This window comes from Mycetomoellerius zeteki, unplaced genomic scaffold, assembly GCF_001594055.1.
Source record: "Mycetomoellerius zeteki isolate Tzet28-1 unplaced genomic scaffold, Tzet1.0 scaffold35, whole genome shotgun sequence".
NCBI classification, from domain to species: Eukaryota; Metazoa; Arthropoda; class Insecta; order Hymenoptera; family Formicidae; genus Mycetomoellerius; species Mycetomoellerius zeteki.
In genome coordinates this window covers 3,503,173-3,528,095 of record NW_017257338.1, presented here as the reverse complement: position 1 = coordinate 3,528,095, position 24,923 = coordinate 3,503,173, and the positions used below count along the sequence as shown (strand labels likewise).

General features: G+C 32.0%; 1 protein-coding gene across 1 annotated transcript in view; it reads right to left on the bottom strand.

Moving 5' to 3' along the window:
• CalpC (calpain C) overlaps positions 1-24,560 on the bottom strand; it is a 33,788-nt gene extending 9,228 nt beyond the window's left edge. Inside the window, exons 1-4 of the mRNA XM_018452492.1 lie at positions 24,156-24,560; positions 10,855-10,998; positions 7,985-8,054; positions 3,368-3,650 (exon numbers count right to left, since the gene is read on the bottom strand). Coding sequence (XP_018307994.1) covers positions 3,368-3,650; positions 7,985-8,054; positions 10,855-10,998; positions 24,156-24,164 — 506 coding nt within the window. The 5' untranslated portion in view covers positions 24,165-24,560. The remainder of the gene's footprint in view (positions 1-3,367; positions 3,651-7,984; positions 8,055-10,854; positions 10,999-24,155) is intronic.
• Positions 24,561-24,923: the final 363 nt, after the last annotated feature.

The following is a 24,923-nucleotide window of genomic DNA, read 5'->3' as shown; positions in this document are numbered from 1 at the left end:
ATATATCAAAATGTATATGCTATTGATAGATTTGGCAATTAATACAATCTTCTCTAATGGTTTAACACATATCATTATGAGACACAAAATGAAACTACATTGTGACTAAATTATTCAACTAATGCTTGCACGATGCATCGCGCGATTATTTCATACTGTAATAACTGAAATTACGTTATAAAATTTTTTACCGTGAAAACTACCAGGCATACGCATGATGCGATATTTCCTGACACGGAATCATAAACATTATCGCGTTAAACTTATTACGCGTGCATAACTTGCAACATGCAAGTATTACACCACTTGTGCAGGGTCACATATAATATTTTCATCATCGCGCAATCATTATTGTAATCGTAATTACGATCGACATTTGCAGTAGAAAATTACTTTTCCGTGAGTAAAGTCATGTTAGCAGTTTCAAATTGCGTTTTAAATCGAAGCTGTGGCATCAATTAACAGCACTGCATATTTCAACGTTGACGAGCGGAAGTTGCTAAGAATCTACTACGTGCGATCAATTATTAACGATTCACGACCTCGGTATGATGTTTCATAATTGACGCAATATAATGCGTATAACATATAAAAAATGAAATACGTATCAATTATTTAATTTATGTTATGAAATTCAAAAATTAAACTTGACTTATACATTGTAAACATACTACTCGTAATAATATGTTATCAAAATTTATGAAATTCTTATTTTCATTTTATAAAATTGAAAAGACTATATTATTATTATTAATTATAAATGTAAATATAACATCATAATACTTAACTTTTAAATTCCATGTAAATTTGATATAAAATAGTACATCGTATTCTTTTGTAACCATAAAAATAATTTTAAATAAAAATGTTTATACAGTTGCAACATATATTATTGCGCCCACCCCTCCTGAAAAAAGATAACGCAATTTTTCCCGCTTGAAACCCGTCATCATCCTGTTCTGCTTTCACCACGAGAGTCAAGGCGCAGCCACGCTCTCTCATTACGCACGTGTATGCAGTATTGTGACGTAAAAGTGGTGCGTTTGATGATGAAATTATAGCAAAGTACGTTCACGGTTGTTAGCTGAGAACATATCACTATTTGCCAGCATAGTGTTTTCTTAGACACCGAGATTTATGTGGATTAATATTATTTAGCCAATTGATGCATCCTTAACACAAGAAAAACCAAGTCTTTTTTTATTTTAAGCATCCATGTACGTAAATCTCCTCGAGCGTAACGAATGTACATATTCATGAAACTCATCATTATTTAAATAGATATAGTTAAACAGTATGAAAATCCTGCTATTACTGACTGATCCTCATTTAAAACTTCTTAACAACTTCTTTAAGAACTTGTTAATATTTAGCAGCGATATGTATAAGCTTCCAGTATAATTTAAATCTATTAAATGTAAAATTTGAGACATTACTTTTTTAAATGTAGATTCTCTGTACCCTATACAAAATGCCATATACTTTGATTTAATATTGTTTTCTATAATTTTAAATAAGTATTATAATCAATATTTCGTATTATAACAAAATTACTCAAAATTTAATTAAACATTAAATAGAAAATTATTTTGTATTATTACAAAATTATTCAAAATTTAATGAAACATTAAATAAAAAATTTAGTGATAAAGAAAATATATTTGAATAATTATATACGTATATAAATATTATATAATAATAACGTAAGAATGTTATCTGCAAGATAAATTATATAATACTCTGAGACTAGTTCATTTCTACTGTGGGGATGGGAAAACTATCACTCTTTATTTCGAAGTAATTGTTTCTCTATTGTCTAAAGATAATAGATAAGTAAAGACATATAATGGAGAAATACACGCGAAATTTCGCGCAAAAATCGTTAAATAATTGTTTCTCGATCGTCGTTTACTTTCTCGGATCTCTTTTGTCTGACGAGAGACGAGATCGTCTTTCTTTTTGATACCATCACCTTGCAAGCAGTTTCGAGAGCAACGCCCAGGCGAGGGTTTACACTCACGATGGGGCAAGAAATCAAGAAGAAGACAGCAAGAAAGGAGGAGAAAGAGAGATGTGCAAGACTGGGATAACGAGGGAAAGGAAATGGTAGAGAGGATGGTACGTACGGTCATCAGAGAAAGATTAAGAAGAGGAGCAAGGACCTCCGACAGAACCGGTCATCGTCGTCCATCCGTCCACGTAAACTCATCTTCTATCTCGTGGCGAGAGATCGCGCGCCTCGATTACTCGCGTCATGGATCTCAACGTATCGCGAAATGATGTTGCGGGATGAAGTTTCTATCCATCGCCCCACAAACGGTTCAATATCATCGTCTCTCTTCGCTCCGCTTGTCAAAATACACGACAAGCCAAATCACAATATATTTGTTCGATAATATACATTAATTACACATTATACGTTAATTATATATTTGATGCATGCAAAAAATCCTGTTTCTCTGTAGTCATGTAAAATTATTTCAGACGAAATTATACAAACTCGTGTAATGACAAGTTTCAGTCTCCACTCATTTGATTTTGTTCCAAACTATATTTTTCTTGAAGATTATTTTTTAATTTATTTAATTCTATATGATAAATAATAATTTTACAGAAATTACAGAATTGTGATGTAAAGGTATCTTGTTATATTTTGAGAAAATATTACTTATTATCAGTTCATTTCCTTATACGGTTCCATCTAACGCGTTTGGCCAAATTTAGAATAAATCTCAGAGTCCGGTCGAGGCACTCGCATTCACGCACACTACATCCACAGCGATGGTGATCGAGGTTCATCGATCGAACGCACTGAGATCGATCTTCGCGCGAGTTCACCTTGAACAGCCACCTGGTGAACGCCTACGCCGCCCACGGCAGCTCGCCGTTTGTCTCAAACTGGCTCGAAAACTACCTCCGTAGTAAGAAACATAATGTCTCGTCTTTCTACTTCTATGGTCTTATGCGAAGATCAAAGATTACGAATGTGAAAGTTCTTGTTAAATTAGATAGATAAAAAGTTCCTTATGAATTAAATAAAATCTACATTCTCTTTTGCCATGAAGATTCTTTATCATTTAAAAATATCACTTATTCCACAAATATATTGTAATTTATTATTTATATTTTATCGGTATAGTTCATTTAAAAAATTCGCTAATGATAATATAGTAATTTCATCAAGAAGATTGAAGTCAGGGCCACATAATCGCTCAACTCATCAATAAATAACTTTCTCAATTACTTGTATTATCTGGGTCAACAAAATACTATGTTTATTGTAGATGAGATTTTTCTAGTTTATCTACCTGCGGATTCATTTGCCCGTGAAGATTTGACATAAAAAAAATTACCGAAGAAAACTTACTTAGCGTACGCTTTCTCCAGCAGCGCCGGCCAGAACTGATCGCTATGGCGACTTTGCACGAAAGCTAGTCTTCCGTGAACCGCTGGTAATCTGTCGTCGACCAGAACCTCCACCCATGCACCACACCACCACAATCGAAACCTAAACACCCCGGCGTATTCTGCAGTCGGTGAGCCTGGTGGTTCTCCACCGCTGCCGAAACCTTGATCAGCCGGTACCACCCTGTAGAATAGACCCTTGCTAAGGTGCAGCACTCCCAAACATGACACCAGCCATTTGTCACCTGTAAGTGAAACGATAATATCTTATAAAATGACCTGTTTGTAAAATTTAAATGTTCCATAAAGCAAGAACTAAAAAATTTTAAAAACATTTTATTTTAAACAATTCTTAGTAAGAAATTATCCAAACATGGACTTCAGCTTTTTCAAACTTTTTGCAACTACTTTCTTATTATTTTGTCTTTTTTTTGTTCAATAATTTTAACAAGAAATCTTGCCTGAAAATAATTTACGTAAAAATCTGTAAATTAAATACGGTAATTAAAAAAGATTGAAAAAGTTAAAAAAATTGTCGATGTAATATAATTATTTCTGTTATATCTACTTTTATAATTGTATTTCAAAATTATTGTATTATCTAAATTCTTAATAGATTACGATAAATTAAAGGATGAGATTTTAATCTATCGCAATGTTCAACATTCTTTAAAACATTGGCAAATTGCATGAGTAATGAATTTTCTTTAAAGATCATTAAAGATGATGAAAAATGGAACGATTTAGTAATGTTCGTCGAACGTGTCTTAATGTCGTGAGAAAATTGTCTATTTAGGATCCAAGAACGACACTGCACTTTATCTTACTGCATTCACTCACTTTACTTTCGTTTTCGAAGGTCTAATCGCTGATCGAGCGTTCGGTTTTACCGTGTTTTTGTCATTTGACGGAAGGATAGGAAAATGGGAACAAATTACTCACGGAGTTACATTGCCCACTTTCGATAATGACCCTTGTGTTACATTTGGATCAGCTCTAGAGAAGCATTAAGAGGATCCTAAAGTCGTCTGTATTACCGACTAAATCATATAATTTTTGTATAACAAATACTCTTTTTCTCTTTCACTGATTCGAAAATTCTTTTCTAGGATTAAAGTATATGCATTAATACGTGTCTGTGAGGTGGAGTTTATGCTGAGAACGACCAAAAATTTCGAAATTAATGTATTTTTTTACCATATCTTAGTGTAACATGGCGTCTCAAACAAATTGTGACAACATTTGCTTGATACGAAAGTTTTATAACCTGTACTTACACCGTTGGAAAAAATGTGTCGAATTTAACATAAACCGTATGTCCCAAACGGTCCATTCAAATTTTTAAGTTAATTTTACATAAGATGAATATGTAGAAGATAACATAAATATTATGTAAAAGAATAAATACAAAGAAAGATAATATCGACACAGTCTGTAAACAAACCGTGGGAAATTTTTTTTTTTTTTTAGAAAATTAACATTTATGATATGTTAAATTAACACATATTTAATTCATTTGTCTTAGAATTTACGTTTTAAAACACATTATTTTTATGTTACTTGCTCATTTACTCATAAATTGTGTCATTTTGATACTAAGAAACGTTGAATATCAATTTTAAAAACCTTTAAATAACATAAATCACATTATGTTAAATTAACACTCAAATATGTTAAAAAATTCAAGACAAACTGTTAACACAGAACGTGAGTGAACCGTTTTCAACACAAATACACAAATGTTTTTACTATGTACGAAATAGTAATCCACAGACACGTAGTTCACACTAGAGTCCTATGCTATCAAAGAAACGCAAATGGGTTTCGCTTGCTGAATAATAATAATTTAATTTTATAGTTCTAAATAATAATCCAAGATAAAATCTGTTATATCACTTTCTCTTATTTTCATTCATTGTCATTTTAATCTTATAACTATTTAATTTATTTTCTTATCATTTAATTTATAATAGATATAGCATAAATAGATTTTTTCTCAATATTAAGTAAAATAATTTTATTTTGATATATAGTATATAACTTCTTATAATCTTTCGTTCTCCGTATGCTACGTTTAAGTCAAGATATGCTTGAAATACTTCTCTACTTCGATTAAGATTTATTATAATCGATCGAAAGACAGATGTATCGACACATCGAACCGCAAAGTTTAATCGCCAAATTTTGCCGTACTGCTATGTAGGTCAGTACAAATTATTATATGTCGTCATCTTGCTCGGCTGTGCGTGCTGTTGCGTACATGTTGCGTACAACGGGACACGCACTTTACAGTGAACGCAGTTATATCTTCAGGAATGCGCCTGCATGGCTTACTCGAGGGCGCTCGACTTCCGGCGGCTCAGTACAACACTTGTGAATTATATCCGAGCCACGGAAGAGATTACGTCGCAGAACGTTTCATGGTGCATTAGCTTGCGTCCGAGGTAAAGTCGTACTCCGTTTTAATTTCCTGAATAGGTTGCAGTCATGAGCATTCGCAGGCAGAGCGAAATCCGACGAAAGCAAGATTATTGTTGCAGCGTATTATAATAAGCAACAGGAATTGTACATCTCACTGTACGATGAAACTTAAAATTAAGCTGGTAAAAAGCTGAAGTTTTCGGTAAAAATAATAATATATAATAACTGTATAATAAAATAAATAAAATAAATAAGTTGCATAATAAATTATATTTTATTATATATATATATATTTTGATATTCGTGATTAAATATAGTTTAAAATAGAAAGCGTAAATCATAATTATAATTAATGCACTTAATAGCATTTGGAGCAAACTCACATCTTCATTATCTAAAAAGAAAATTAAAAATAAAGTTTTCTTCTCAAGAATGTGAAATTTAATTATAATAGTCTTGGCGTACAATAAAAAAGTGTCATGATTATTATCTGTCAAATCTGTACTAGTAGCAAGCTGGAAACTGGTTTAGTTTCCTTTAAATCGATTTCCTGTTCTCGACAAAAATCGAGAATTTCAAGCGCAATGGTTTATCTGCAATGGTTGACCGACATTAACCAAATTATTTACATTTTATTTGATGATATTTTCGTAGTGTTTATACAGCAATATATATATAGCAAGAAAACAAATATAATGTTTAATATGATACGTAACATTTAACAAGTGTTACCATCTTTATGATTTAATAATTAACGGAATAAGTTCTGGAGTGAGTTGCGCATTCAAATACTCGACACAGATGCATAACTTTCTAATTTATTTAATATATATCGTGCTCTATAAATGTATATATATATATATATATTTCAAATGTTATATCCGTGTCTAAGAATTAGAAAATAATTACGAGCGTATAAGTTTTTACTACAATTTTACTGTTAAGGGGATCCTAAAGCCGTTTGTATTACTGACTAAATCGTAATTTTTATATAACAATTACTTTTTTCCTTTTTTACAGATTTGAAAATCCTTTTCCAGGATTAAAGTATACGCATTAATACGTGTCTGTGAAGTGGAGTTTATGCCGAGAACGACAAAATATTTTTCTTAAGATTTCAATTTCGAAATTTTTTGTCGTTCTCGGCATAAACTCCATCTCACAAACATGTATTAATAAGTATACTTTAATATTGGAAAAGGATTTTCGAATTTGTAAAAAAGGAAAAATATAATTGTCATACAAAGTTATGATTTAGTCGATAATACGGCTTTAGGATTCCCTTAATGATATCCTAGATCATTTAATTGTGATAGTGTCTACTTTAAGTCTTCATAATGCAACATTCTCTCGTTAAAAATAAGTAATATCAATATACTTCTCTTTCTTAATTGTTTAATTGATATTACCTACAAGAATTACAATCATATACGTACATCTAATACGTAACAGGATTGCTAATGTTTTTATATCACTGCAATTAAAATTCAACTCTTGCTTTTCTAGTTACAAAAACTACACTTATAATATCTAAGAATAACAAAGAAGAGTGTTCCAGTTTTTTTTTTGCAACATATATTGCAACACATATTACGTGTACAGAAATAATAGCTTTCAAATTATTGCGTGTATATAGTTAAGAAACAAAATATCTTCGATATTTAATAAACAAGTAAATTTTTAAAAACTACAATTTCTTGAATAATTTTTTTCTCGATCAATTAACATATTATAAAATAGTTTCTTATATAAAAAATTATAAGGTGATACTCTCTCAAGTTGTAAATAATTGGCGGCTCTGTGAAGATTTAATATTCGATTACAAACTTGTAGTGAACTCGCATAACCTTTCGTCGCGTAAGAAGAAAAAAGGTTAGATAGGAACCAAGGTTTTCAAACACGTGTAAGAACACAATTACACAGCATATCATTACGTCTGTCGAGGGAATTCCGTACTGCCAGGATAAGGAGGAAAGGCAAGAGCGGAACGACCAGTTTTATCATATGCGGATGTGCCTTTCTTACGTTTATTTATGTACATTTTACTCCGGTAATGATTTTAAACCTATTCCTCTATATCCTACTCTTCTCTCAAATTCTCCGTAGTAGTTCACTTATAGAGTTCAATTATCTTTTATAAATTACATTCGACACTTACCCATTTTGCCAGGAATAACATCGAACTGAGCCGGTGCATCGCTGACGAAGATAGGACGATTGCACAATTCCTGCAAGAAAAGAAATTATCTTTATTCTTGTTCTATCTAATTGACGTTAATAATTATTAAAATTTTCAGTGATTAATAAATATAAATTATTTAAATAATGTAAAAAAGAAATTAGAGGTATATAACATTAGCAAAAATAAAATATTAAAATAATAAATGTAATAACAAATTTGAGAATACATATAAGCACGTATGCACTTATATCTAATTATATAAAATATTATTATAATTAAAAAATATAAATTAGAACGCCTGATGTAATTTAATGTTATAATTACATAAAATTGTATTATTGTATTACATTATACATTGTATTACATTATGTATGTTATATGTACTAGGTACTTATTGGGACGTAACACATTACTTGTCATTGCATGAAAATTCCGTTTGCATATTTCCATTTTCTCGGTATAATAGAACAACACAATGTGAAATAGGTTCTGTATATATTAAATGAGTTACGAAGAATAGTGATTCTCGTTGCATATTTTACTATTGATTCATGTTCATGATTCACGAGTTGTGCTATTAATTCAAGATGAACATTTCCGGCAAAATTCCTTCAAACTACATGAGTTACTTTGGTTACAATTCATTACATTTTAATTATGATTAATTAACCTACTCTGAATTTCACTGTTTATTACGCTTCTACTGTCGCTATTATCTTTTATTATTCGTGGGTTAGTTCTCGTTAAAAAAAAATTATATTTCATTAAAAAGAATTGTGTTTATAAAGCAACTTTATTTATTTAGTAATAATTCAGGTAATTATATTTTAAAAGTAATAATTAAATATTCATAAAGTTATACAATTAAAAAATACTGAATCATAATACTATAACTTACTAATATTGTTAGTAACAATAAATAAAAGTACTTAAAAATACTGTAACGATTAAGCATTAATAAAATTTAGCATACTATGTCAACAAGCATATATGTAAGGCACAAATATAGAGCGTAAACTAAATCCATTAAATTAAAACCAAAGTAAAAAGAAATCTCATCTGCAAAGTGGCTCTTAGATATCAATCCTTAATATCATAGTTCAAACTTATCGCCATTAATAAAACATTGCAGGGTCATCCACGCAATAATTGACAAATGTAATTTTTATGTCTTGTAAAAAAAACTTTTATAAAAGCATTTACATTCTATTAGCATTGCTAAAATGTATATCACAATTATATAGCCCAAAGAAATAATTATCTATTAAAATGATCACGTATACGCCACGATTATGTTACCTTGTGCCAAATGGAGAAGTGCTAGGTACTAACGATGCGAAACACTGTATAGCAATAATCGGGCCATATTAAATAACTGTTCTCCAACTGTTGCATTCCGCGTGCTGGCGTAACACCATCCTCTTTCGGCTCGTGTTTCCGGTGGCATGATCATGATGAGAATTACAATTCGAGGACGATCTTTCAGTAACTGGGTTAAAAGCGAGACGCACACCACGCATGTATTCTCCACGCAATTGTTGACCTTGTCGTAGAAATGTGTGGCTGTCAGTGACTTTTATTGTAATTATTATACCCGACGCGACGATGCACAGCCACGCAATGTCTTGTTCGATAAGTAGAAAAGACTGGCTACGCGTCGATGACTTCACCTGCCGCCCGCTCATTTCCCGTCTCATCGTGCAGATTGCGTAACTAACACCGTGGATCATTGATCCCGCTAACTGATCCTTGCTTTAATATTCTATAGAATCACGATTATTTTGATTGAATTTCGAAAGACCACGTTATACTCAAGAAAAATAAAATTCGAGGAGTTCAAAATAAATTCAAAGCTCTGAATTTATTCTCATAATTAACGCAGATCAAGCCAAAGGATCCAAATATTTTTATTAATTTTCATAAATTAATTATTCACAAATTTATATGAAGATACAAATAATTAAAAAAAAACTAATCGAGAGAAGTTATATATTTCAGATATCTTAAATATATTTATAAAAACAAAATGTAACTGCTTTTACAAAAAAAACGCAATAATATATTAGTAAGATAATTGTAAAAATATGAAGATTTTGTCTGAATGATTCCGTTAGTTTTGCTCTAACTAAAAGATGCTGTTCCACGATTATAAGCACACAGGCGACAGAGCTACGTGTCAAGGTTGCGAACTGTTTTCGTTACGGTTCCTAAGTTCCACGTTGCACGTCTTTCCGTTCTTTAGGAACTGGAGCGAACCAAAGAAGCTAATTTAACTCCAAGTTGCTCCCGAAAGAATAATTTCATTGCATCAACTAACAGAAGATTAAGTGTTTTACTGTTCATATCCTGATCGCAAGAAAAAGTATTGTATGTCATTTTTGATATATTTTTAATTGATGGAAAAAAAATTTGAATACATACAGATATCAAAGTTAATTTAAATCTAAATTTTAATTTTTGTAAAGTGAATAGTGAGATGTTAATAAAATTAAATCGTATGCAATAAATAATAATATAATTGTATATATATAGGATTAGGGCAGCGAGAGTTGCAAATGTTTTAATATAATGAAAAGAGTCACATATATTTATCAAATTACAAGTATGTTCGCAATAGCACTCTGTCGATTGCCTCGAGCGGTCGGAGTATCTCCTCGCCATGACACGTAAATACAACGCCACAGTGTGGTCGGTCACAGAAATGAAGAGCCAATAAAGCACAGCTAATAATACGCGACACCGTTACCAATACGGTAATTATCTTACGTATACGTATTTAGATAAATAAAGAATACCGTCAAGAGCAATAAAAACTATGTTAATAAAAAGAAAAAATGGTATCTTGCCTTCGGCCTTTTCCATTGAAATTGGAATGGCGGTGTCTGGTGATAAAAAACTGATGCTTGGGTCGCTGGAAATTCTGGATCCTCCCAAAGTTCACCTCGTTTCAAGCACGAACGCTTGATTCGTTCGTACTCGCTCATTACGTCCTGAAAAATAACATAAATAGGCAATTTTAATAAAATTAGAAGTTAACATCACTGTTAATTTAAGTGACTAAATATTTTTTATATTATTGGAACTAAAATCATCTTGTAATTAATGATGTTCAAAACATAAGATATAATATTTAGATCTAATAAATAAATTAAGAGGTAATAATAAATTTAATAATAAATTAAGGCATATAATAATAATAATAATATACCTTAATTTATTATTAATTATATTAATCAAAACGAAAGTCACATATACACACATACATATATGATAGCTATTCCCTATAAATTACAACTGTTTGGAATTTTTGTAAAATTAATTTTAGCTATTTATAAGTACAAAGACAAAAACATGATATGTATTCCCGACAGAAAACTCCCTGGTTAAGTTAAATTAAAAGATTACGCGATCTAATTAATATTAATGGCTCGTTACTAATAGAGGGTGAGAATTTAACAGTACCTCTAACCGCATCGTATCCTCATTCTTCTCTCCATCTCATCTTGTAATTAAGGCACATCTTTACACATAAAGTATAGGATAAAAGAAGCTCAAAACCTTCTCTGAAATACCGCAGTACGGTTTTTGCGGCGATTAATAATACGCATTAACAAACGTCGACGTTTAAATTGCGCGAATGTACGATCAACTTCCTACATTCTCAAGCAAAATAATACATTTATTTAAAATAAAACTCGCTAGAGATAAAAAAGTGTAAATCTATGGCTATCATAAATACACGATATCTCGTAAATCTTTATTCCGAAATATTTCAAGAATGTTAAAAATTATATCCCTATGATCCTCTCAAAGAACATCAAGCACATAGAATATTAGAGAATATTAATTATAGATTCTCTTAAGCATTCTTAAGAAATTTTTCGCCTCAGGTACTGGTTTGACACTTTTCGGGGGAACGTTTAAAATTCTTTTGCATATCCTTTCCCACGCCATGAGCGTATCTCGTTGACCTCCATAGATCCCTCGATAGCGATCTCAATGAGCGACCTGCAAAATTTTGCCTCTTGTAAAGTAGACGCGTCATTACTCCTAAAAATCTCATAATAACACCTTGTCAACCAAGCAAGAACAACAAATCACTTTCGCAGATATCCATCGCGCATTTGCTAATCGACGGTGCGTTTGTGACCTCGATGTGCGCGTCGATAAAGGTTTCAGCTCATCGAACATTGTATCCAGGTCGACACTCTCTCTCTTCGTTGAGTTTTCACCACTGCGATGAACGATTCATCGCTGAACGATTCCTTTTCTTTTTCTTTACGCGATATTTGGCAAGAAATAGAAGTCATTGACACCTCCTCTATACGAGCTTTCCAAATGAATTATGGCGATTAGCTTCGCCTGCCATGTCCGTAATACGTGATTTTATGCACACTTTTTCCAGACGGTGTAATCGGTAGCTCGTATAATCGATTATAGTTTATAGTTTACACTAAAGCGATGATGCTCGCTCATCTAATCGACTTTAATGATATAGCGTTGACACAAAACACGAAATTAAGAAATATCCTGCCAGCGCGGCGACGCCGGATATTCGAGCAGAATATTCGCCTGCAAAACACGTGCGCTATACATCGTAACTTGGGAATTCATTAATATTAATGCTGTCGTGATTATTAACACGTTCGATATTAACACATTCTACTAATACCTCGTGCTTATGTGATAAATCAACATAGGAACAAGGAAGTTCCTATCTTACAAGAAAAGAAACATTTTATTTATGTACATAGAATATATTTATTCCTTTACTTTTAAATTACTGTGAAATGACAGTCATATTTTAAAATATTACATAAAAATATGTTAATATAATGTTTGCAAAATATTTTTTTTATTTTGTTACAAGGTTTTCCGAACGTAACGCCTGTTTTTCAAATAATGAGATAAAAACATTTTTATAATTACTAAATTATTGATAAGAACTTAATATTACTGATGCTAATCAGAGCATCTTTAAAACACTATCGAGAGTTTATTATTAAAAAAAATACAATAAAAAAATAATTTATTTTAAAAAATAATTTGTGACATTATGTACTCCAGCTTCAGTTTAGGACTGTTTCAAGATTGATACAATAATCAGCGTACAGTTTGCTTGAACTGGAAATTGTAAAATTCATACAACAATATTATTATAAGTGTGGCCTTCCTTTAATTGTATTTAAAATTTCTCTGCTGATTTTCACTTAAATATTACATTAATCCTTTTGTTTCTATTGTTTTTCAAATTTTATTTTACAAAATTCACTGTTTGCAAATTCTTTGCTCGATCGTCTCTTGAAAAAATCCAATGCATATTTATTAAAAGAATTCTGCTTTACAAAGCATCGACATTAACATTGTATTAACACCTTGTATATTCGAAATATCAGCCCGTTCAAAACAGACAGCCACTCATTCTATCCTCGCCTCTTCTTGTTGCGAGATAAATGTCGCCATCAGACAGTGATTGGTCATTGAATCGTTTCTGTGACGGAGGAGATCCGGAGATGTCCTCCACGCCTCAGTGAGCCGTAACACCGTCATTATATGTATTTTGCAACGACCGTTGATAACATATTTTCACCGCGTAGGCGATAATGCGAGAGAAGGTGTGTGCGCGCGGTCGTGAAAGCGTCACGATTGCGAAATACTCAATTACACTCATCGAGGCGCCGCGTTCCGGTTTCGAGCATTGTTCCGAGGCCAGCTAATTCCACCGAGCGGCATGGTGCACCAATTAAAATCGTAATGAAACGGCAGCGGATAATTAGCACGGGTCAGAGGTCCTTCTGTCATGCTCATTCCGCACGAAGTCACCGCGTTTCCTTCCATATTTTTTTCTCGGTGTTCTTCTCCCTCTTCTTCTCCCTCTTCTGATACTATGAGTAATCCTGTTTTGTCGCATGGAATTGCCTTGGCACATACCAGGTTGAGGCGTGCCATTTTGCATTGTCGTCGCTTGACAAAGAACTATACGTCTGAGCTATCTCTTTCGTAACAGATCGATTACGAGACGGTTTAATGTTTTTCGCTGCACCTGCATTAGATAAACTATTTGCGGAAGTTAACAGGAGTGCTTAAACGTTTTCACAATATTTTACATTTACTTCTTGTGATTAAATTAAAGCCATTCCATTCAACCGGAACTGTAAAACCGGTATAATAAGATATAAGATTAATATTAGAAAGCTTTAACGAGTCTCTCGCGATAGTGTCATGATCAGACCTATATTGCTAGAATAAAAAACACAGAGAAGTTAGCATAAAGTTAACATTTTTGCACGAATCTCGAATAAGGAAATGTTCACTGCAAGTGGTCTGTTTTTCGCGTTCCTGTTTCATAAATCTCAAAAAATGGCCCTTAATCTACGTCTTCCGAGCTCGGAGCCACTTTATCTGTCTAAGAACAGCACGAAAGGTACGGTTATAATGACTGAAATTGCGGAAGGCCAAGGAGTACTATCGTGGATCCGCAGTCCACGTCGGGTGAGGTAAGCTATAAAGGCTTTCGCGACGACCACCGACACACCGTGTAGTGGTCCGTGCGCCTCAAGGCCGCGAGAGAACCAAGCATGAAACTAGTTCGACCGGTACGAGAGTATATGGTAGCTATTATATACCTAACGTGTACAGTAGATCGTTCAAGTGTTCGCTTTAGCGGAAGGTGGTTGCTCGAGAATTCACCGCGTAAAACGCTTCGGATACGTCTTCTAGATACCATTCAAGAAATGTGACTAGATATCAAAACCCATTCATTTTTATACTACGACCATTAGTCATTCAATTCTTCGACTATCAAAACATTTTAGAACGTTTTTACAGGTTCAATCAATTTTAAATATCTTATATGGATCATTCTTATATACATAAAAATTTCATACTGGATAGTAATGATTAATTATATTTATTTTAAGTATTAAAAGTACTGAACAGCAACTAAAAAAATAAGTAATTTCTAGTATTAAATTGAATTTCTTTAAAGACAGCGAGCATAATCTTTCCAAAACAACTTGTTTAGCCATACATATTATATATATTTACTAATTACTATTTTTAAAAAAGAGAGAGAAAGTTTCTTGTGTATGAACAATATTAAGAATCTTTATTTTAGACCATTTATGTGAGAACACAATCAATACTAGAAATCAAAATGCCTATAACGGTCGAGACTGGATCTTTAATACTTAAATAATTCAATCTTGAATTACTATATATAATATATATGTACTTGCATATATATCATTTTGTAGTCTTTCGAACTGCGTGCCGAATTCTTTGTCCGGACTATATAAACGCAATTAAACTACTGTAGTAAACTCACGAATTAAATTGACAAGCAATTTTAATAATTTTGATACTCAATCAGACATCATATTATAAAGATATTAATATGCTGAAAAACTATAAATAAATTTATTGCGAAAAATATTACCTCTCTTGTATATATTTGTATTTACATATATGCAAACACACAAACATATTTATACAATAAATAATAATTTTCTGTAAAAACAGATCTGCGCAAAGGATTGTTGATGACTAATGGTATACTTTCTACTGGTCAGTGAATTTTTACGCCAGGCTTGCATATATGGCCTTGAGACTCAGACGCATCCAAGCGGAGTGCTCGCAGGGCGAAAAGCATGCTCTTTCGTCGTGACTCTGCAAAGTGGCGAATGATCGTGCGGAAATACGAGAGCTTTTGCGTTCTTCCTGTCGCGATTCTTGACGCGTCACTCTTTGTAAGAACGTTTTAGACTTACGAGTCTCTCGGACGGAAGAATTTTACGTCGGTCACGTGTTCCAAAGACGTACTATTACATTCACTTTATGCCACAAAATGAGCAAGGCCAACCGTTTGATTGACATACACATTTGATCGCCAACAGGTGACTAAGCTGATTGTGCAAAAATGAATTTTTTTACAAAATACAATTTATAAGTGAATTCACAGAAGTAAATTATAACGTACCAAGAACATTAATTATTTTATATAATAAGAGTTTCAAAATTCTTCTTCTTTGACATATATTTTGTAAAAATAGAAATTTTAGAAATATAAAATATATGTTAAACATTGTATTCTGTTAGTGTATTTCATATTAAGAATCTTTTAATTAATCCCTGTCCAATTTTTATATTATAAAAACAAAATTTAGAATTAATTCACAATATTTGGCGTTAAATATTATAAAAAGTTGCCAAAATATATATTCTTAGAAAAGTATTTTTATATCAAAAGTAGAGAGTTATATCAAGAAAGAATCTTATATTATAAGCATAATAATAATCTTATTTTTAGTAATAAAAATATTTATTGGCTTTATTAACGTTATTTTCAAGTTGTGGTGAATAAGCCAAGACGCATGTCTATGTAACAGTACTCAGCAAAGAGCACTCTCCGTAACCTCATGAACTGCGACCCTAATTTCCTCTACTCTATTATAACTTGCTCCATTTTTTCCCTTCACGATTATGCCGCCTCCGTAGATTCCGTTGTCTAGCTCATCAAAACATCAAAGTTCCTTTACTGTTACGTAGTGCAATCATGAAGCAATTAATAATCTGCCGTTACAGATTAGAGAAATATGACTCTTAATTTTTCATTAATTATAATAACATGTACAATTTTTTTTAAAGTATGAGAATAATTTTTCCATTTTTAGTAAATATTCAAATATAATATAATATATACAATAATATATATATATATATAATATCATTGTTTTAGATTTTCATATATTATTTATTTTAACATTAAAACTTTTTTTTAAAAATTATTTATATATATATGTAACACTCATATATAGAAAGAAAAAGAAAAAACAAAGGGAAAGTTGAAATAAAAAATTAATAATTTCATACTTGAGTATGATAAATTATTTTGAACTTCCAAGTATTTTTCGTTGAACTTTTATCGTTGCTTGTGAGATGGTATTTCAAGGTACGTTTACGATTGCGAATAAAACCAACCACGTGATGGTTTCATATCACCAGTACAAAGCGAAATGGGAAAATGACGGTAATTTCGATTACACATAATTTGTTGGATCCTGTCAGTTATACTGTCTCTCAGCAAAAGCACTTTCTCTCCTCCAAACATTTCTTGCTCTTATGAGAACTGCTCACTGCAATTTCGAAACGGTGTTTCGCACGACGCAGTGGCATTTTTTAACGTCTCAATTTACCTGGAAGTCGAACGTAATAGTGTCTCGCTTTAACGTCACCTCGGATAATCAATTCGATCGATTTTCCTTCCTATAAAATATGATCTTGCGAGTAGTTTTGCATAATCGACAATTCATGTATGCGATTTCCCTACCGGAAATCCGAGGCATGACACTTCCGCGGCGCTATAGCGTTTTCACTTGTGTGTGTGGTGCGAAACTAGAAACTTAGAAAGTTGCCACCTGACGTATTCAAATGTCTAGTAATATAGAAAATCGAGTGAACACTAGAACGTTTATTAATCTTTTTGAAACGAAAAAATTTTGTAGACGATAAACTTGTTACATAGAAATTAATCATTAAATTAGAAATACTGATAAGAAACAGGGTTAGATAAACTACTTTATGAAAGTAACTAGTTACAGTCTTTTTTCTTAAAAAATAATTAGTTACCGTTACCAGTTACAGATTTTGAAAAGTAAGACGATATAAACTAAAAATTACCGATTCTGAAACGTAAAACATACAGTTACTTAAAAAAATAACAAGTCGTTATTTTTCAGTTGCTTTTCTGTTAACTTTTTTGTAATGTCATTTTAAATACAGGAATCTTATATATCTCTAATATTATTTAACTTATTTTACTTATTTTACAAAATATATTCAATTATATTATTATATACTATCTTATTTATAGATAATATATGCACTTGGAATCAAAATTTCAGAATCAATATTATAAGTCGTTCACATACATATTAAAAAGCTTCTAACTTAATTCTTAATACAGATATTTACAGAATGTAATGATTTTATCAGGGATAAAAATAATTATATCTCTCGTATATTCCAATCACACAAGAAATAATCATTAATTATTCACTGAGCAACTTCAATTCAGTCAGCCGATATGTTGAAGAATAAATTTGTATATATATATATATGTATATAAAGTGTACTATATATAAAGAATTACTAAAATTAGTTATTAATTTCCAAAAATGTAACTAATTGTAAGTTAAATTACAGTTATAGATGGAAAGAAAGGAACAAAATTAAGTTATAATTATTGTGAAAAAAGTAACTTTACTGTAACTTCGTTACAAGTAATGAGTTCCTAACTCTGATAAGTCTTTAGCAAAAGAAAGTTTCTATATAAAATATAGCATGACAGCAAATAGATCGTTTCGAAGAAGAATATAAAAATATCTTTCTTATATTAATATAATAATTTTTATTACCTTTCAATTTAAAGTAGACTGCCATTATTGTTTAAAATTGATATAAAAAGTATCAAAATTTATAAAATTTGCAAAACTGCTAAATAATCCTTCTTTATTTCCAGTAATTTATGCATATATCTAATTTTGAATTATATAATAATTTAAGAACTAATCTAAAAAAAACTTGGATTTTTTATATGTATAATTGTGGGACATTATCTTGCTCTTTATAACTCACGTCAATGTTTATATAACATTTTGTTTAACATCAGCATTTCTAAATTACAGACTTACACATTGACATCAAAAGTGAATTCACTTGTAAATTTTCCCAAACAAAGTTAACGTGACAGCAAAGCACATAATGTATATATATAGAATGCCTTAAATCTTAGACTTTCATCCATGTTTTCATGTATGTACGATTTCTTTGATTAACAAAGTAATTTGGTTATAAGAGAGACATCGACGTAGTCATAATTTTATTAATTGTAAACGATTAAATGAAGAAGATTTTACGAACTAGTTTTACATGTTCCCTTTAGTGTAACTTTTGTGTTAACAACACGCGTTCAAGCTTTCCTCCTCCCTGTTTGACGTAGTTTATCCCGTAATTCTTTGCACGGGGTTTTTTATTTGCGATCCCTTCGCACGATAATCAGACAACCCGTAAGCAACCGCTCGTGCTCCCACTCCCTTGACAAATGCCGGAAATTTGTGCAAGCGTCTTTATGTTATCACATGGTCGATCGAGGAACGCGACTCTTGATTTTCCACGCGCGTCTACTACCTCGTCATGGTCTGTAGATCTTTGTATATACACTTCCATTCCAAGTCTGATGTACCAGTGACGAGGCTTTCCTCGACTTATCTCTCTTTGATAAGCTCCATGTATCATCACAACCTTCGGTAAGTACAAGTATTTCTTAGCTTCAGGAAGTAATAGATGAAATGTCGCGTGCAAGTTATTATTCAATGTTACGCATATTTACTACGCAATAAACACTATTAATTTATACAATCTGACTGATTTGTTAAATTTTAACATACAATTTTAATACAAGAGATAAATGTATAAAAAATTATTACAAAATTACAACTCATTATAATTTCGAATAAATATATTCTCTAAATAAAGATATATTATAATATAATTCAGTTTCATAATTAAATAAATATATGAAATATAATAATTCACTTATATATCGTATGAATGTAAAATTTCATTAAAATTTTATTTTCATATTAAATAATTTTCTACTAAATCATTTTCATATTAAATAAAATTAGATTCAAATATTAAAAGATTTTTCAGTTTTGTTATTATCACATTAATTTGCCTAGAAAAAATATTTAGAATATCTTTTTCATTAAAATTCGTTATACTAATAAAATCTTATGAAATTAATGTTCTAACATCAACCTCGTGATTTCATTTAAACTGTTTGACATTTCCGCAAATCTATATCGGTTCTTACAGCTAAACTAGTTGCATTCAGGTTTCCTTTTTCAGCACGCTTCCAACTTCCATTTAAAATGGTTGGATGAATCAAATGCGAACGATGAAGCAGTTATTTATGAGAAACAAATTACATTGGTAATGCCATCGTGTACTCATAAGAAGTCATAAATCGTTGTTTTCTTTGAAACGCGTGCTGCTTAATTCCATTTCGCCAGGCACTCGTGAACGAATCCACGTTCCCCGGCATCACACAGTATCCTTTAGCTGACACTAATTTCATCTCTCAAACGGATACTGATTTACAGGGACTCGCCCAACGAGTCGAGTTTTCTCTGCAAGGGATCACTTATTGTTAGTCATTTTCTGATGTTCTTGGAGGGGTTGCCGCTCCCTTCACAATCGTGCTCGAACTCTTCACCATGGTTCCTGAATCGTAGAGCTTCGCTGGAGTCTACAATTGACTCCTTCGACCCTGAACGATCCTCATGTTCCGAGAAACACTTTCCTCGAACAGCCTAAGATTGATGACTAATAATTTCCGCAAGTTAACGAATTTATCGATATATCTAAATTGATTCATCGTGTTTCAATTATAAATTTAAGATTCTATCGTTTCTCTACGAGTCTTATCTATAATGTTTCGTATAAATCTTACGTCAATTTCTTGCACATCACATATAATAAAATGCATCAAGTCATTATTATGCCAAATTTCTCAACATAATTAATCACGCACGCTGTTTTCTGTAAGAAAAATCTCAAAAAATTCTGTTTATATTAAACAGATATTTATATTTAGTAGAAATTTAAATTGACTCTGCTTCTATTTTCCTAAAAAATAGAAAATAATACTGAAAAATTCTGACGCAAAAATTAATGTAACAAATTGTTATCTCAAAAACTAACTTTTTTTATATTATTCATTGGGTCGATAAGGGGAAAGGGCGAGAGTTAGAATCCTTCGATGTCCTTGAATTTGCCTCGAGTTCACATCTCGCATCCCTCTCTACTTTATTCTCCGTCTCGAATTGCAATTCCTTCTTCTCCTGTTCCTTGCATCAAGCAATCCTCACACTGAATTATTTTCACACATTGCTTATAAGTTCACAGTAACTATAAACCTAAGATCTCTAAAGATCCAACGTATCCTTACAGTTCGAAATGTAATTTTACCTATGTTTATAGTGAATATAATAAGGGATAATTCGAATTCTTCTAAATCTAGCAATTATAATAAATTTTTATAATGTACAGAGATAAAAATTACTGCAAATAATACGACAGCACGACCCACTAAGAAAACCACATCGCCTACACGAAAATGTAAAACTCGAATCCCGTAACGCGACATGTGCAAGGGCTGCATCATTCCATTTAGCAAACATGACTAATATATAGTGGATTAATAAATCTCAAGACGTAAGACATTCTTTCATACTTTGCATTTTAGTTTAACTCACAGAGAACGAAGAAGGGTCGCGTCTATTCCAGGTAAATTCCAGGTGTCAATGAGGCTGCAGCTCTTTATCCAAAGATAATTTTGAATACAACTTCTCTTCAACAATTTCATAGATTCGTCGGCTAAACTACATTGTGTATAAGTACGTGACATGTGTATATGCGCATTAGTGTACGTTAGTATTGAACCTCGGTCTCTCCCATCGATGCTCCCGTATGTGCAACGTCTACGCTGTTCGTAATTTGTGTGTTTCGAGGTCGCGGAGAGAAGACCCGGTTTTGCAGGAGCAGAGAATCTCGTAGCAACAGAGAGGTAGAAATGCGCCGGTCGACTTCGAGGTTCCTCGACCATGTCGGGAACGCGAAGGAACAGGTGAACAGGTCGTCTTCCGTCTGTCTTTCCCTTTTTCTCTCTCTTTTTCTTTCTCCTCTTCGTTTCTTCGTTTAGCAATCGCATTACTTTTTGACACGCATTTTATTGCCGCAAAAGTGCAACGAGCTATTAGTGCAAATTCGTGACGTCAATGCTGATTGCTGGGATAGTGTGTAATTGATTCAGCCAGTTGCCATAATTATACGGATGAAAATTCATCAAGTAAAACGTGAAACGTTACAAGCAAAAAACGTAAACATTGTTTTAAGAATATAACTATTACATATATTTTTTTATGTTGCTTTCATAAAGATTTAATATTCGATAAAGATTCAAAAGTACAAGAAAAATCTTGTTTATGACAAAAGAAGATGTGATGTCTTAATCGTCTTCTCTTTCCTGTATAGCATAATATTTTTGGACAGTAGGTAGTTACGACCCACAGATTATTACACTATATACGGCTGTTTGCTTATAAGGTAGGGATGACTGACCTAAGCTAATGGACTTCGAAACGGAATTTGAAGACGTAGGTAGGGTTTTGCGGTTTATGGGTGACGCATTCGAAAGTAAAAATGCTTCAGGGCCGTATGGATTCTTTCACAATAGTAATGTCCTTCGTTTGCTGGCAACATTATAGTAATTTATATTAAGTGCTAAACAAAATTACTGAGTTACATGCAATTGCTGGGACAGGAAAGAGTCCGTAAGTATCATTCATACGACAGTTTGTTTTTTTAATAGTTACCTATTCATATAAAAAAACATATTCTTTCTGAATTTTATGCAAATAAATTAAATAAATAAATAAATAAAATAATAATTAAATAAATAAAATTAAATAATTAAATAAAATTAAATAATAAATTATTATTAATATAATGATCTAACATAAAATAAGTAGACGATAAAAATATAGACAAAAAATAAACGATACATAAATATATTTTCAAAACTAATTTTTTTGTACTTACTACTTGAAACATTAATATTGCTAATTTTACGTGCAATATAAATTTATTAATTTTAGAAACTCTAATAGATTAAAGTATATTTTTTATAGATAACATAATATAATAATTGCGCATAAAGATTGAGAATTATTATTGAATTTTTAATGCAAAAATCATGTATCTTTCAAGTATATACGTGTATATAATTTGATAGAAATATGATAGATAAAGCAAACAACGTGCGTGTTTAATTGAAGACCCGCCGCACAAAGCGTAACGAGTCCAAGAAAGCATTTCAATAGAAAATTTTCTATTACTCTTGCAGTTTGAATACACAAAAACCATATATTTAATTTTCCTCCTATTATAATATTGCAGATAATTTGCCGTGAAAATGATTGATGACATCAATTTATCTTTCTAAAGAAAATACGATATAATCTAATTTTGGAATCATAATGGTGAATAATTTTGTTTTGATTAATAGTCTTACACGAAGTATTTTCTTGTGTATGTAAACATCTAGACCGTGATAAAATTAAAATTGATTAGAAAATCAAAATCAAAATTAATTAGGAATATGTTTTCATAACTTGATACTAAGATTTCGCATTTGAAAGTAAAGTGAAAACTACTAATGCTTCACTGTGTTAATATTTGTCTTCGCACTCGAATTACTATCCGTATTTATATGCCACGTGGATCCAATAATTTCCATTTCACTAGTTGAATTCGGTGCAAACAGAGCGGGATAACTTTCTTGTAAAGAAATCATTCTGGTCACATAATATACCGCACCTTACTAGAAATTCCATAGTAAACTATCATTGAAATGGAGATGTGGGCAGATGAAAACTTTCGTAAGAGAAGTTGTAACTATCTTTACATACAGAAGATAATGTAGGCCAGCGTTCTTGATATGGACCCTAAATAGGCAATCATTAAATTTTCATATACAAGATACATCGTCTCTGAGCCATTAATATTTTACAATTTAAAGATTCTAAGTTGTATTTTATCTTTATGTTTGATTTTGTATCAATTTGTACTTAATATATTATCTTAGAATTAATTTTTCATAAAAAATAATTGAAGCAAAATCTACCAAGTCATTCCATAAATAATGTTCTATATAAACAATTATTTTTGATAAAATATTAGAAATACATGAAATGCAAATTATTTTATAATTGAAACATTAGTACAATTATGTATATATTTACTTTTTAAGTGTATACATTTTTAATTATTATTTCCATGTTAGTAATTGAATTGAACAAGAGTATAACAGAAATATATACTTATTAAAGCTTATATGTAGATACTTATCTACACATGCTACTTAAGTATATCTTAATTCAACAGGAGTTAATTTAGCAAAGATGAGATTAGCAAATTTAAAATGAACAAATGGAATGATTAGAAGTTAGTGTTATGAGTATCAATATATATATAAACCTACTGCATTCTCGCACGTAACCCTCGCACTTAACACGATACTCACGTTAACCATCCGTAGTCAGGTTTGTGCAGCTTCTTCTGGAATATCGCTTCGCGCCAACAAGGACCTGTTCGAGAACCTCTCTCAAACTCTCGCAGCGCAGCCGACACTTTATCACTTATATATCAGAGAAGAACGTCTTCATCTAGCACTCGATATCGAGACACTCCGCGCACTTACTGTTAAGTTCGCGCGCTACCAACCACTCCGGGGATTTCCTGAGTCGAACGGACGATCGCGTATCTCGTCGCGGAACGCAAGCCAAGATACCGTACCGTCGAGATTTCCGACAGACGGATGTGGTAAACGGTCAAATCTGTTTTCTGAGCGAACCGAGGCGCGAAAGAGCGCGGCCCCGCGAACGGAGCTGCTCTTCTGGTACCGACTGACTACAACCGACTGGTTGAATTGGTGACTGCGCCGGCTACCCGCGCCATGAACTGCCACTCGTGGATCCGAAGGCGATCACCACCATCCTGGCCAGTTTTCCTCCTCCTTCTCTGACCGTCGAGCTACCGCCAGCGATCCTCTCTCTTTTTCTCTCCCTCTCCCACTCACGAGCGACCGTGTCGCCGTCTCCTTCCTCGGCGAGGAAAAAGACTGAGTATCGTTTAAATGGCTCAAACATGATATATTTATAGAGCGGATAATTATTTTGTCTGTGCAATCAGCTGATAGAGATTTTAATGCAGCAACACATTACGCAATTACGTAATAGCCGTTCTACATTATGCTCTTTGTTTCCTGTTTCTTGCCGTTTGTCTCTGTTTG